This window comes from Dreissena polymorpha, chromosome 5 (genome assembly GCF_020536995.1).
Source record: "Dreissena polymorpha isolate Duluth1 chromosome 5, UMN_Dpol_1.0, whole genome shotgun sequence".
Lineage (NCBI taxonomy): Eukaryota > Metazoa > Mollusca > Bivalvia > Myida > Dreissenidae > Dreissena > Dreissena polymorpha.
Window position 1 is genome coordinate 81,930,732 of NC_068359.1, and position 15,126 is coordinate 81,945,857.

The 15,126-nt window shown below is 38.0% G+C and overlaps 1 protein-coding gene across 6 annotated transcripts in view; it reads left to right on the forward strand.

Annotated features, from left to right (window-relative positions):
- LOC127881998 (H(+)/Cl(-) exchange transporter 7-like) overlaps window positions 1–15,126 on the forward strand; it is a 147,161-nt gene that overhangs the window by 89,696 nt on the left and 42,339 nt on the right. For all 6 annotated transcript variants that reach the window (XM_052430339.1, XM_052430340.1, XM_052430338.1 and 3 more), the window contains one exon: window positions 14,355–14,490. In XM_052430339.1, the coding sequence (XP_052286299.1) occupies window positions 14,355–14,490 (136 nt within the window). The remainder of the gene's footprint in view (window positions 1–14,354; window positions 14,491–15,126) is intronic.

Consider the following 15,126-nt stretch of genomic DNA (forward strand, 5'->3'; position numbering starts at 1 on the left):
CTTTTGCAATATTGAAGATAGCAACTTGATATTTGGCATGCATGTGTATCTTATGGAGCTGCACATTTTGAGTGGTGAAAGGTCAAGGTCATCCTTCAAGGTCAGAGGTCAAATATATGTGGCCCAAATCGCTTATTTTATGAATACTTTTGCAATATTGAAGATAGCAACTTGATATTTGGCATGCATGTGTATCTTATGGAGCTGCACATTTTGAGTGTTGAAAGGTCAAGGTCAAGGTCATCCTTCAAGGTCAGAGGTCAAATATATGTGGCCCAAATCGCTTATTTTATGAATACTTTTGCAATATTGAAGATAGCAACTTGATATTTGGCATGCATGTGTATCTCATGGAGCTGCACATTTTGAGTGGTGAAAGGTCAAGGTCATCCTTCACAAGGTCAAGGTCATCCTTCACAAGGTCAAGGTCATATATAGGGGGACATTGTGTTTCACAAACACATCTTGTTTTTTATAGCGCCCTGCAGTAAATGAGCTCAAAACCTATAACGCGGATCCGTTATAACGCTGTTTCGCGGCTTGGACCCCATTGACCGCGCTGTATTGGAGTTACAGTGTATAGTGAAAACATGTGAACACAGTAGGAGTCACATTTTTGGCCCAATTTTCATGGAACTTGCTCAGAACATTTGTTTCCTTGATACGAGAGTTGAGTTAAAAAATGGTTCTGGTCAGTTGAATAGCATGGCTGCTGGGAGGGGGGCAGTTTTCTCATTATGCCCCCCCCCCCTTTCGAAGAAGAGGGGGTATATTGTTTTGCTCATATCGGTCCGACCGTCCACCAGATGGTTTTCGGATGATAACTCAAGAGCGCTTATGCCAAGGATCATGAAACTTCATAGGTACATTGATCATGACTCGCAGATGACTCCTATTGATTTTCAGGTCACTAGGTCAAAGTCAAGGTCACGATGACCCGAAATAGTAAAATGGTTTCTGGATGATAACTCAAGAACACTTATGCCTAGGATCATGAAACTTCATAGATACATTGATCATGACTCGCAGATAAACCCTATTGCTTTTGAGGTCACTAGGTCAAAGGTCAAAGACACGGTGACCCAAAGCAGTAAAATGGTTTCTGGATGATAACTTAAGAATCCTTATGCCTAGGATCATGAAACTTCATAGATACATTGATCATGACTCGCATATAACCCCTATTGATTTTCTGGTCACTAGGTCAAAGGTCAAGGTCATGATGACCCGAAATAGTAAAATGATTTCCGGATGATTACTCAAGAACGCTTAGGCCTAGGATCATGAAACTTCATAGGTACATTGATCATGACTCGAAGATGACCCCTATTGATTTTCAGGTCACTAGGTCAAATGTCAAGGTCACTGTGACCTGAAATAGTAAAATGGTTTCTGGATGATAACTCAAGATTGCTTATGCCTAGGATCATGAAACTTCATAGGTACAATGATCATGACTCGCAGATGACCCCTATTGATTTTCAGGTCACTAGGTCAAAGGTCAAGGTCACGGTGACCCGAGATAGTAAAATGGTTTCTGGATGATAACTCAAGAACGCTTATGCCTAGGTTCATGAAACTTTATCGGTATATTGATCATGACTCGCAGATAACCCCTATTGATTATCAGGTCACTAGGTCAAAGGTCAAGATCACAGTGCCAAAAAACGTATTCACACACAAGGTCACGGTGACTCAACTTAGAAAAATGGTTTCCGGATGATAACTCAAGAATGCTTACGCCTAGGATCATGAAACTTCATAGGTACATTGATCATGATTGCAGATAAAATAATGATGAAACTGGACTAGGATGTTTGTCTGGACAATATCTACCGGTAAGTCAAGTTTGACATTTGGTAAAGATTTAATGAACCGACTCATCTCAGGTGAGCGAACTAGGGCCATCTTGGCCCTCTTGTTTCCATTGGGAATGGGGCCAATTACCGGACCCGACGTTGAATGAAAAAAAACACATTGATGTAGAGCTGTTAAATATGCTGTATTTGCATTTTAACAATTTGAAAACTAATCTAAATAAGAGACCTGAAAAAGAAACTGAAGAACAAAAATAGTAGTTGCATACATTTGTTTACTTTTTCTATCAGATAAGAAGTAAACATGTTAACTTTTTTCATTTCTTTATGTGAACACTTGGCAAATATATGTGCACCAGTAATCAGTAAATCTTTGGTGGCAGCGTATTTCTTAAGGCTGAATTCTGTTCATTTGATAACACAGTCAAATATTTCTTTAGTTGATTGGTTCGAAGAACCTACCAGTGGAGCTTAGTTTATAATGAAAGGGTCTGTTTGTAAGGTGATGTTCATTCTTAAAATTTGAAATGCTTGATAGATTATAGTTAATTTAATACTGAAGTGCATTAGAATACATTTTCTTTATTTATAGTTAAGATTTTAAAATTTATTATTATGTCCCCCACCACTATAGTGGGGAACATATTGTTTTTGCCATGTCTGTTGGTTGGTTGGTTGGTTTGTGTGATTGCTTTTGCAATATTGAAAAAAGGAACTTCATATTTGGCATGCATTCGTATCTCATAGAGCTGTACATTTTGAGTGGTGAAAGGTAGGTCAAGATCAGGGTCATCCTTCAAGGTCAAAGGTCAAATATATGGGTCAAAATCGCTAATTTAATGTACACTTTTGCAGTATTGAAGATAGCAGCTTGATATTTGGCATGCATGTGTATCTCATGGAGCTGCACATTGTGAGTGTTTTGTATTTTAATATAAAAAATGTCAATCAAATTCCCAGTAAAGTTGTTGAGGTCCAGAAAGTTTCTTAACTTTCGCACTTATGTTAAATAAATGTTTTTGGGACATTATGTACACCTTGGACTTAGCCATCAACAGTTTGAGCTAGTAGATAGGAGGCTCACACAATTTATATTATACTCAACATTTTTATGCCCCTGAAGGAGGGCTTATAGTGATCAGACCCTCCGTCCGTCTGTCTGTCATTCTTTCCGTCACACTTTGCGTTTAGGTTTTGCGTTTAGGTTTCAAAAAATGCTCATAACTTCTATGTGGCTTCAGATAGCAACTTGATATTTGGCATGCATCTCATGGAGCTGCACATTTTGAGTGGAAAAAAGTCAAGGTCATCCTTCATGGTCAAAGGTCAAAAAAACAAAACCAAGCTTCAAAGGGAGATAATTATCTGTACCTGCCAAATGATTAAAAAAATAAATAAATATAAATCACAGCGGTGCAAAAGAGGGCATTGTGTTTCTGGCAAACACATCTCTTGTTATGTCTAGTTCAATGGCGACACTTATTTGCATGTTAATATTTGATATTTAAACTGAATCAGTACCAACAAGATTATTGCAGATTTTTACCAAACGTACGCATACCGGCGACATTTCACATCCGGATGTAGATGTGGCTGATGTATAAAATTACTAAAATCATCTGTGATGCAATGACTCATTGCCCCGGGGGAAAATTAACATTTCCATTTGTGTCTTTGGCCGACAAGACAGACGAACGCTGCCATTTTTTTACCATAAACCAATCTAATAACACAAAGCCTTATTCTAATAACGCAAAGCATTATTCTAATAATGCAAAACATTATTCTAATAACGCAAAGCGATATTCTAATAACGCAAAGCGTTATTACAGTCTATGTCGTAAAATAAGTAGGCTAAATTAAATAAATCATCAAATAAATAGGTGGACAGCAAAATTGTTGCTGCGGGCGCAAAATAAAAATATTTGCATTTCGTTTTAAGATTTTTAGATGCGGCAAATCTGACGAACATTTGATCAATTTGTTGTGGCCTTGTGTAAACAAACAACTTTATTTTACTATACTTCATTTAATTGTAAAAGATTAGATTTGTTAGTAATATTTGCGTGTGATTTTTTTAGCTCCACTGGCCAAAGGCCAGCGGGGCTTATGTCATGGTCCTGTGTCCGTCGTGTGTGCGTACGTGCGTGCGTGCGTCCGCGAGTGCGTGCGTTAACTTTTTCTTTAAACATCTTCTTCTCCTAAACTACTGGTCCAAATCTGATGAAATTTCTCAGGAATGTTCCTGTAGTGAACCTCTTTCAAATTTGTTCAAATTATGCCCCTGGGGTCAAATTTGACCCTGCCTCAGGGATTCAAAAAATTGAAAATTTGCTTATATAAGGCCTATTTTGTGAAAACTTTATAAATCTTCTTGTCCATAACCATTAGGCCTAGGGCTACCAAATTTGGTATGTATTGACATCTTATAGTCCTCTACCAAGTTTGTTCAAATTATGCCCCTGGGGTCAAATATGACCCTGCCCCGGGGGGTAAAAAAATTGAAAATTTGCTTATAAAGGCCTATTTTGTACAAACTTTAAAAATCTTCTTGTCCATAACCATTGGGCCAAGGGCTACCAAATTTGGTATGTAGTGACATCTTATAGTCCTCTACCAAGTTTGTTCAAATTATGCCCCTGGGGTCAAATTTGACCCTGCCCCGGGGGTCAAAACATTGAAAATTTGCTTATATAAGGCCTATTTTGTGCAAACTTTAAAAATCTTCTTATCCGTAACCATTGGGCCTAGGGCTACCAAATTTGCTATGTAGTGACATCTTATTGTCCTCTACCAAGTTTGTTCAAATTATGCCCCTGGGGTTAAATTTGACCCTGCCCCGGGGGGTCAAAACATTGAAAATTTGCTTATATAAGGCATATTTTGTGCAAACTTTAAAAATCTTCTTGTCCATTACCGTATGGCATAGGGCTACCAAATTTGGTATGTATTGACATCTTATTGTCCTCTACCAAGTTTGTTCAAATTATGCCCCTGGGGTCAAATTTGACCCTGCCCCGGGGGGTAAAAAAATTGAAAATTTGCTTATGTAAGGCATATTTTGTGCAAACTTTAAAAATCTTCTTGTCCATTACCATTGGGTCTAGGGCTACCAAATTTGCCATGTAGTGACATCTAATAGTCCTCTACCAAGTTTGTTCAAGTTATGCCCCTTGGGTTAAATTTGACCCTGCCCCGGGGGGTTAAAAAATTGAAAATTTGCTTATATAAGGCCTATTTTGTGCAAACTTTAAAAATCTTCTTGTCAATAACGAATTGGCCTAGGGCTACCAAATTTGCTATATAGTGACATCTTATAGTCCTCTACCAAGTTTGTTCAAATTATGCCCCTGGGGTCAAATTTGACCCTGCCCCGGGGGTTTAAAAAATTAAAATTTGCTTATATAAGGCCTATTTTGTGCAAACTTTAAAAATCTTCTTGTCCATAACCATTGGGCCTAGGGCTACCAAATTTTGTATGTAGTGACATCTTATAGTCCTATATGAAGTTTGTTCAAAGTATGCCCCTGGGGTCAAATTTGACCCTGCCCCGGGGGGTCAAAAAATTGAAAATTTGCTTATATAAGGCCTATTTTGGGAAAACTTTAAAAATCTTCTTGTCCATAACCATTGGGCCAAGGGCTACCAAATTTGGTATGTAGTGACATCTTATAGTCCTCTACCAAGTTTGTTCAAATTATGCCCCTGGGGTCAAATTTGCCCTGCCCCGGGGGGTCAAAAAATTGAAAATTTGCTTATATAAGGCCTATTTTGTGAAAACTTTAAAAATCTTCTCGTCCATTACCATTGGGCCTAGGGCTACCAATTTTGGTATGTAGTGCCATCTAATAGTCCTCTACCAAGTTTGTTCAAATTATGCCCCTGGGGTCAAATTTGACCCTGCCCTGGGGGGTCAAAAAATCAAAAATTTGCTTATATAAGGCCTATTTTGTGCAAACTTTAAAAATCTTCTTGTCCATAACCGTATGGCATAGGGCTACCAAATTTGGTATGTACTGACATCTTATAGTCCTCTACCAAGCTTGTTCAAATTAAGCCCCTGGGATCAAATTTGACCGTTCCCCAGGGGTCACAAAATTGAAAATATGCTTATATTGGGCCCATTTTGTGCAAACTATAAAAATCTTCTTGTCCATAACCATTGGGCCTATTTCTACCAAATTCGGTAGGTAGTGACATCTAATAGTTCTCTACTTAGTTTGTTCAAATTATGCCCCTAGGAACAAATTTGACCTTGTCCCAGGGGTCACAAAAATGAACATATGCTTAAATAAGGCCTTTTTTGTGCAAACTTTAAAAATCTTCTTGTTCTTAATTATAGAGCTTAGGGCTACTAAATTTGGTATGTAGTGACATCTTATTGTCCTCTACCAAGTTTGTTCAAATTATGCCCCTGGGGTCAAATTTGACCCTGCCCCGGGGGGTTAAAAAATTGAAAATTTGCTTATATAAGGCCTATTTTGTGAAAACTTAAAAAATCTTCTCGTCCATTACCATTGGGCCTAGGGCTACCAATTTTGGTATGTAGTGCCATCTAATAGTCCTCTACCAAGTTTGTTCAAATTATGCCCCTGGGGTCAAATTTGACCCTGCCCTGGGGGGTCAAAAAATTGAAAATTTGCTTATATAAGGCCTATTTTGTGAAAACTTTAAAAATCTTCTCGTCCATTACCATTGGGCCTAGGGCTACCAATTTTGGTATGTAGTGCCATCTAATAGTCCTCTACCAAGTTTGTTCAAATTATGCCCCTGGGGTCAAATTTGACCCTGCCCTGGGGGGTCAAAAAATCAAAAATTTGCTTATATAAGGCCTATTTTGTGCAAACTTTAAAAATCTTCTTGTCCATAACCGTATGGCATAGGGCTACCAAATTTGGTATGTACTGACATCTTATAGTCCTCTACCAAGCTTGTTCAAATTAAGCCCCTGGGATCAAATTTGACCGTTCCCCAGGGGTCACAAAATTGAAAATATGCTTATATTGGGCCCATTTTGTGCAAACTATAAAAATCTTCTTGTCCATAACCATTGGGCCTATTTCTACCAAATTCGGTAGGTAGTGACATCTAATAGTTCTCTACTTAGTTTGTTCAAATTATGCCCCTAGGAACAAATTTGACCTTGTCCCAGGGGTCACAAAAATGAACATATGCTTAAATAAGGCCTTTTTTGTGCAAACTTTAAAAATCTTCTTGTTCTTAATTATAGAGCTTAGGGCTACTAAATTTGGTATGTAGTGACATCTTATTGTCCTCTACCAAGTTTGTTCAAATTATGCCCCTGGGGTCAAATTTGACCCTGCCCCGGGGGGTTAAAAAATTGAAAATTTGCTTATATAAGGCCTATTTTGTGAAAACTTTAAAAATCTTCTCGTCCATTACCATTGGGCCTAGGGCTACCAATTTTGGTATGTAGTGCCATCTAATAGTCCTCTACCAAGTTTGTTCAAATTATGCCCCTGGGGTCAAATTTGACCCTGCCCTGGGGGGTCAAAAAATCAAAAATTTGCTTATATAAGGCCTATTTTGTGCAAACTTTAAAAATCTTCTTGTCCATAACCGTATGGCATAGGGCTACCAAATTTGGTATGTACTGACATCTTATAGTCCTCTACCAAGCTTGTTCAAATTAAGCCCCTGGGATCAAATTTGACCGTTCCCCAGGGGTCACAAAATTGAAAATATGCTTATATTGGGCCCATTTTGTGCAAACTATAAAAATCTTCTTGTCCATAACCATTGGGCCTATTTCTACCAAATTCGGTAGGTAGTGACATCTAATAGTTCTCTACTTAGTTTGTTCAAATTATGCCCCTAGGAACAAATTTGACCTTGTCCCAGGGGTCACAAAAATGAACATATGCTTAAATAAGGCCTTTTTTGTGCAAACTTTAAAAATCTTCTTGTTCTTAATTATAGAGCTTAGGGCTACTAAATTTGGTATGTAGTGACATCTTATTGTCCTCTACCAAGTTTGTTCAAATTATGCCCCTGGGGTCAAATTTGACCCTGCCCCGGGGGGTTAAAAAATTGAAAATTTGCTTATATAAGGCCTATTTTGTGAAAACTTAAAAAATCTTCTCGTCCATTACCATTGGGCCTAGGGCTACCAATTTTGGTATGTAGTGCCATCTAATAGTCCTCTACCAAGTTTGTTCAAATTATGCCCCTGGGGTCAAATTTGACCCTGCCCTGGGGGGTCAAAACATCAAAAATTTGCTTATATAAGGCCTATTTTGTGCAAACTTTAAAAATCTTCTTGTCCATAACCGTATGGCATAGGGCTACCAAATTTGGTATGTACTGACATCTTATAGTCCTCTACCAAGCTTGTTCAAATTAAGCCCCTGGGATCAAATTTGACCGTTCCCCAGGGGTCACAAAATTGAAAATATGCTTATATTGGGCCCATTTTGTGCAAACTATAAAAATCTTCTTGTCCATAACCATTGGGCCTATTTCTACCAAATTCGGTAGGTAGTGACATCTAATAGTTCTCTACTTAGTTTGTTCAAATTATGCCCCTAGGAACAAATTTGACCTTGTCCCAGGGGTCACAAAAATGAACATATGCTTAAATAAGGCCTTTTTTGTGCAAACTTTAAAAATCTTCTTGTTCTTAATTATAGAGCTTAGGGCTACTAAATTTGGTATGTAGTGATATCTAATAGTCCTCTACCAAATTTGTTCAAATTATTCCCCTGGGCTCAAATTTGCCCGGCTCCGGGGGTAACAAAACTGAACATATGACGTTTACCAGTGGAGATTACTGAGGCTGTTTGGCTGTGACCAACAACAACATCAACATCTTGTAAACATGAGATAAAACCCTGTCATTTAGTGCCATTTTAGGTCAGATGGTGACTGCTTACAAAGGCATTGAAGTAAGAACATGTGTTATGAATGTTTTTCTTATAAACTGAAAAAAGTCGGGTTTTATTTAAATATGTCTAAAGTGACCATATATCGGGATCAAAATATTTTGGATGACATGTTAATTTCATGTCTTTTTTATAGTGTTAAAACCAGTTTAATAATATATTATTGATTTTAAAAACACAGCTTCCATGAACATAATTATTTCAAGGAAAGTCAATATATGATACTGCATGGTAAACTCAAACTTTGTATCGAAGAGAAGGTGTTGAAATTAATGAAGTGCAATGTCTTAACTATCGTATATGCTGCTTTTTAATAACTAATGATTCATTGTTCCATTTGTGAATTGTGACTGATCACGAATTGTTGAAATGATTGTCAATTGCTCAACAATCCATATATATTTCTGACCATTTTATAATTTTCTTGATATTAGTTATGAATTGATCTTAGAAGTCGAATATATTACTTAATTAAATACATTTATAAATATAAAGAAATAATCTTTAGATTATCATAATATTCTCAGGCTTGTTGGTCTTAGGGATGTGTGGGTTGATGAGCAATTTCTCCTTTTATCACAATTATTTCTACCCTACCTGATCATTTCCTTCATATTCCATTTTAATTCAATTGACGTCTGCAACCTCTTTCAAATTGGGAAAGTCCAAAATGTGTTGTTTGGTAAAGGGTTAAGGAATTTTGATTCCTATGGGTCTTGTGAATCTGTTTCAAATCAAATGCGTAGATTTGATCTAAAGCATCTAAAAATATGTGAAATAGAAAGAACGACAATATATTTTGGAGAGATAAATGTACCTACATGTACGTTATAAGCAAAGGACCTGTGCAACAATTCCCAGGCTTTTTTGTCTGTTTAGTTAACACGATAGTTACTATTTCCATATATAAAAATGCTCATCCTTCCAACTTTAAGCGCCCAGTGGGATGAGGGATAGAAAGAGAAAGTCACAATTTGCTTGAGTACATTTCAACCCATGCGCATTACACGTTTTTTTCGCAAAGAAAAAACAGTGGAGCGATGCAGGGCCATCATGGCCCTCTTGTTTGCCTATTAAACAGCTTGACACATTAACATATTGTTTATCTTTAGGCTGAAATAAATAGACCAACTCATAGTTGTTTTTTTTATATATTTCCTCAGCACAATGTTATCTTTTTGCCCAAATATCTCCTTGTCATCAGTTCAGATTGCAATGCAGCCAAACAGCTTTGGAATTGTTTAACTTAATGGAAATATTAGACGATAATTTAGAGTAGCTGCAATAAGTACATTCAACAAATCATGCATGAACCAGTATGTACTTCAAACTTCAAATATATACATTTGGCCCATACATATATGGAAAAAGGGTTAGGCCTAAAGTTCTACAACATTATCAGTGGTGTTTCCCTTGAAGAACCATTATGTATTCAGGATGGTAAAAATCAAGAATAACACCTGTATCTTTGGATTGTTTTATTATAGTACTGTTATAGCATTTAATTTTACGTTTAGCTCGTCTGAGCATAAATTGTTCATGGTGAGCTACTGTGGTCACCCTGTGTAGGGCATACGTTGTCATGTGAAGAGTGTTGTGTGGTTATCAACTTTGAGCTTTTTGCCACTTTAGAGGCCACATTTTTCATTGAGTCTTGATACACTTGCTCAGAATTATGTTTCTCTTGACAATGTTAAGGCTGAGTTTGAATCTGGTCTTATCATCATCATCATTCCCTTGACTGCTTTGGACGTTGGGGGGGGGGGGGGGTAATGAGGGACGACGATACAGAAATCCTCTTCCAGTCAGGTCTGTTGTGTGCTGCTGAGAGTAATTCATCCATGTGAATGGATGTCCACTCTTTTACGTTGTCTAACAAGCTTTTCTTCTTACGGCCTCAACGTATACATGCACTTAAAAACAGTCTTGCACAAAGATTCGTTCCTGGTGACGTGTCCAAATGAAGCCATCTTTTGTCGTTTGATGGTTGCTAATAGGGGCTCTCATGGACCAACAAGTGTCGCACTCATGTTGCAGACATACGCCTTGATCTTGTGCTCCGTGTAAGAGATGCGGAGCAATCTTCTTAGACAATTTTGTTCAAATGCCATGAAGCGTCCAGGTCTGGCAGCAGTAGAGTAGGATGGAGACAATGAGGGACTTGTAGAGCCTGTACTTGATGGGGAAGCTTACGGAACCGCTTGTCCATAACCTGCCCAGTCTGGCCATTGCTGCAGTCAACATGGCAATTCTTATTATCCCCAGCCATAGGCGGGCGGAGGGATATTCTTTTGGCGTTGTCCGTTCGTCCGTCCAAAGCAATATCTTGGAAGTGCTTTGGCAGATTTCATTGAAACTTGGTATGAGTATATATATAGGGATAATAGGATGATGCACGCCAAATGGCATTGTACACCATCTGATAATAACAGAGTTATGGCTATTAGTATCTTGAAAAAATGCTTTTTGTATGTCCAGAGCCATATCTTGGAAATGCTTTGGCGGATTTTATTGAAACTTGGTACAGTAGACTCTGCCAATACTGGACTCTCCAAATACTGGAAATCTCCCGATTCCGAACAGTCGGGCTAGTCCCATATATTACCCTTCTATTTCTTTGTTAAAATAATGTTGAATAAACCAAACTCTCTCAAAACCGGAAACCGAACAAATATCTCCTTAAATATTGTCAATTTCAACGTAAAATACATTGAGTACACTGGACTGTCCAAATTCTCAAGATGTCAGAGGCATGTAAATAACAATACCTAGTCAGCATAGCGCGTGCGGTGTCTCACATTCCGTCCGAGAAATTATCGATAATCGGATTGAACATATACCATAAAGGTGTCAAGTCATTACCGCGCTATTGAAATCCGATTAAATCATGTAAAACAAACTGTGAATGTCTATTATAGACATGCGGAAACACCAAAAAATAATTGACATGATCGTTTTATTAAGATTATGATAAACCAATTTAATTACAAAATTAATGCATGCCGTTGCGACGATCACTTTCTTGTGATCTTCTCATGTAGTTTAAAAGATCTTATAGCCATGTTTTAAACGCTTAAATGGATGTTTGTTTGTTTTGCAGATAAAAATGTGAGAAATATGACCGTTAAATATCCATCCATCTGTCTGCAAATTCATTTATTGCCTTTTTATAATTTGTTGAACACGACTCACTTGCCTATATGACATGTACGTACATGTATAAAGCACCACACTCACTTTTGGATTAATCAAAACAAGTTGGTATGAAATGTTTTTTGTTTTTAGTAAAAAAAAATACATTTTTGAAGATACTTTAAACAAAAACATAACATGAGTACAGTTATTACATGGTACACGTAAATGTATATGGTTTGTTTTATTCTTATATCATTGTGTACACAATGCATACATTGTATATTTCGGCAATATACCTACTCTTGGTAAACCGGAACTCTCTGAAAACCGGACGATCAGGCCGGTCCCCAGACCGTCCGGTTTACAGAGAGTCTACTGTATTAGTGTCCAGAATCATATTGGTGGGGGATATCAATTCAACAAATTTGCTTGTTTGGACTTCACTCAGCAGTACTTGAACCATCCTTGGACAGGATTGGTCCCAAGTACCTGAAGCTAGTCACTTCTTCTAGCTTCTCACCGTTCATGGCGACTGCACTGGTGTTGGTCGTGCTGTTTACCATGATCTTCGAATTCTTCGTGAAGACCTTCATCCTGTATGCTTTGTCTCTTTCATAGAGTCTGTTGGTGAGATCTTCAAGTTCACTGTGCTTGTGCCACCCATGAGGTCAATATCATCAGCGAATCTCAAGTTGGAGATAGGTCTTCCACAGATGGAGTTAGAAGTATGGTGGTCATGGAAAGTCTCGTCCATTGTTATGTTGAACAGGACGCGATAGAGCAGATATCCCTGACAGATGCCTACTGATATCCTGAAGAAGTCCCCCTGCTTTCCGTTGAGAAAGACTGAGCTGCTGGCGTTTCCATATAGTTCTTGAATGCCCTTCATCAATGTTGAATCCTCTCATAACATACCATAGGCCATCATGCTACATGTGGTTGAAAACTTTCTTTAAGTCAATGAAGTGGTGGAATAGCTCATGTTGGTGTTGCAGGTATTTCTCAGTGATGATTCTGCAGTTGAAAATCTGTTCCACTGGGCTCCGCCCAGCTCTGAATCCAGCCTGCTCTTTGGCCAGCAGTTCCTCGGCCTTACTTTTCAATCCATTAAGGATGATGTGTAGTATGACTTTGTTGTGTTGACTGATGAGGCTGATAGTGGTATATTCTCACACAACTTGAGGTTGCCCTTTTTGGTAGGGGTATGACCAGTAACTGGGTTCACTCCTTGGGCCACTTCTCCTCCCAGATCTTTTGGCATAGTGCAGTCATTGCTGCAGTGGTTGCCTCTCCTTCGTGCCTAATCAGCTTGGAAGGAAAATTTTCCTAAAATACAGGAATTTTCATTGCAATAAATTGCCTAACTCGTTTCCTACTCTATTAATAAATAGGGGACATTGATTGAAATTGCTTTTTTATGCCCTCTTTCAAAGAAAAGGGGGCATATAGTGATCGGACTGTCCGTCCGTCTGTCATTCTGTCACAATTTGCGTTTAGGTTTTGAAAAATGCTCATTACTTCCTTGTCCCTTGCGATATAACCTTCATATTTGGTATGCATGTGTATATGGACGAGGCCTTTCCATACGCACAAAAATTTTACCCCTGTGACCTTGACCTTGAACTTAGGGTCCGCGTTTAGGTTTCGAAATCTGCGTTTAGTTTTGAAAAATGCTTCTATGTCGCTTCAGATGTAACCTTCATATTTGATATGCATGTGTATATGGACAAGGCCTTTCCATACGCACACAAATTCGGACCCCTTTGACCTTGACCTTGAACTTAGGGTCAGCGTTTAGGTTTCAAATCTGCGATAAGGTTTTTAAAAATGCTCATAACTTCTATTTCCCATCAGATGTAACCTTCATATTTGGTATGCATGTGTATATAGACATAGCCTTTCCATACGCACACAAATTTTCACCCCTGTGACCTTGACCTTGAACTTAGGGTCCGCGTTTAGGTTTCGAAATCTGCGTTAAAGTTTCGAAATAATAACCTTCATAATTGGTATGCTGAGGCCTTTCCATACGCACACAAATTTTTACCCCTGTGACCTTCACCTTGAACTTAGGGTCCGCGTTTAGATTTGGAAATCTGCGTTTAGGTTTCGATAAATGCTCATAACTTCTATCAAAGCAATTATAGGTGGCATATGTCATCCTATGGTGTCAGCTCTTTTTTTTTATATTGAAGATTGCAACTTGATATTTGGCATGCATGTGTATCTCACGGAGCTGCACATTTTGAGTGGTGAAAGGTCAAGGTCATCCTTCAAGGTCAAAGGTCAAATTTATGACTTCAAAGCAGCGCAATAGGGGGCATTGTGTTTATTACAAACACATCTCTTGTTTTTTCAATAAATAACAAAAAAAATGTTTGTATTCTCCAATTTCAAAATTGGCTCGAAACTATTGTTTTGGGGCACTCAACACTGACCTTGATAGCACTTGTATTTATTTTATATTTGAAATTTCATTTTGTTGTTTCTGCTGTTTCAGAGGCAGTTGATGCTCCAGTTCATTCACCACTGGGTGATCGTGTTTTTCATCGGAATCCTCACTGCAGTGCTGGCAGCTGCAGTCCACATTCTCGTGGAGAAGTTAGCACACGCAAAGTTCCACTTAATACAGACATGTATCCTTACAGCCTCACAGAGCTCAGGGCTTTTTTTCTTGTTTTTGTGAAGTGGCCTTGGCCCCCCCCCCCCCCCATTTTGTGAAAAAATGAGTTGAGAACTGTTAAAAATTGTGAAAAAATAAGTTGCAAACTTTCTAAAATTGTGAAAATTAGAGTCGCGAACTTCTTGAAATTGGGATAATTGGAGTCGCAAACTTCTTGAAATTGTGAAAATTTAGAGTCACGAATTTCCCAAAATTCTGAAGAACGGCTGGAGCTATCATTTACTTATTGAATAATAATTTGTTTGCTTTGTTGTTTTTTTTTCGTGGAAATATATTGCATCTGTAAGAAGGATGCTAAGCAGATACATAAGTTTAGTTTTTGTAAAGTTTTAAGTCTAAACCTGTTTATTTTAGTTCAATTTTGTGAAAATCTGAAGCTTCTTGAGCTACTCTCAAATCCGTTTCCTGAGAAGGACTAGTGTAGATAGAGGAAATCTTGAGAACACTCCGAGGGTGGGGATTGAACTTGGAACCTTTTGATTGCTAGGCGAACACCATTTTCACCACTCCACCATGACCTTAAAGCAAATGCTTTTTCTCACCATTTCGGGAATATGACTTATAGAGAATAGCCATGAAATTATGAATT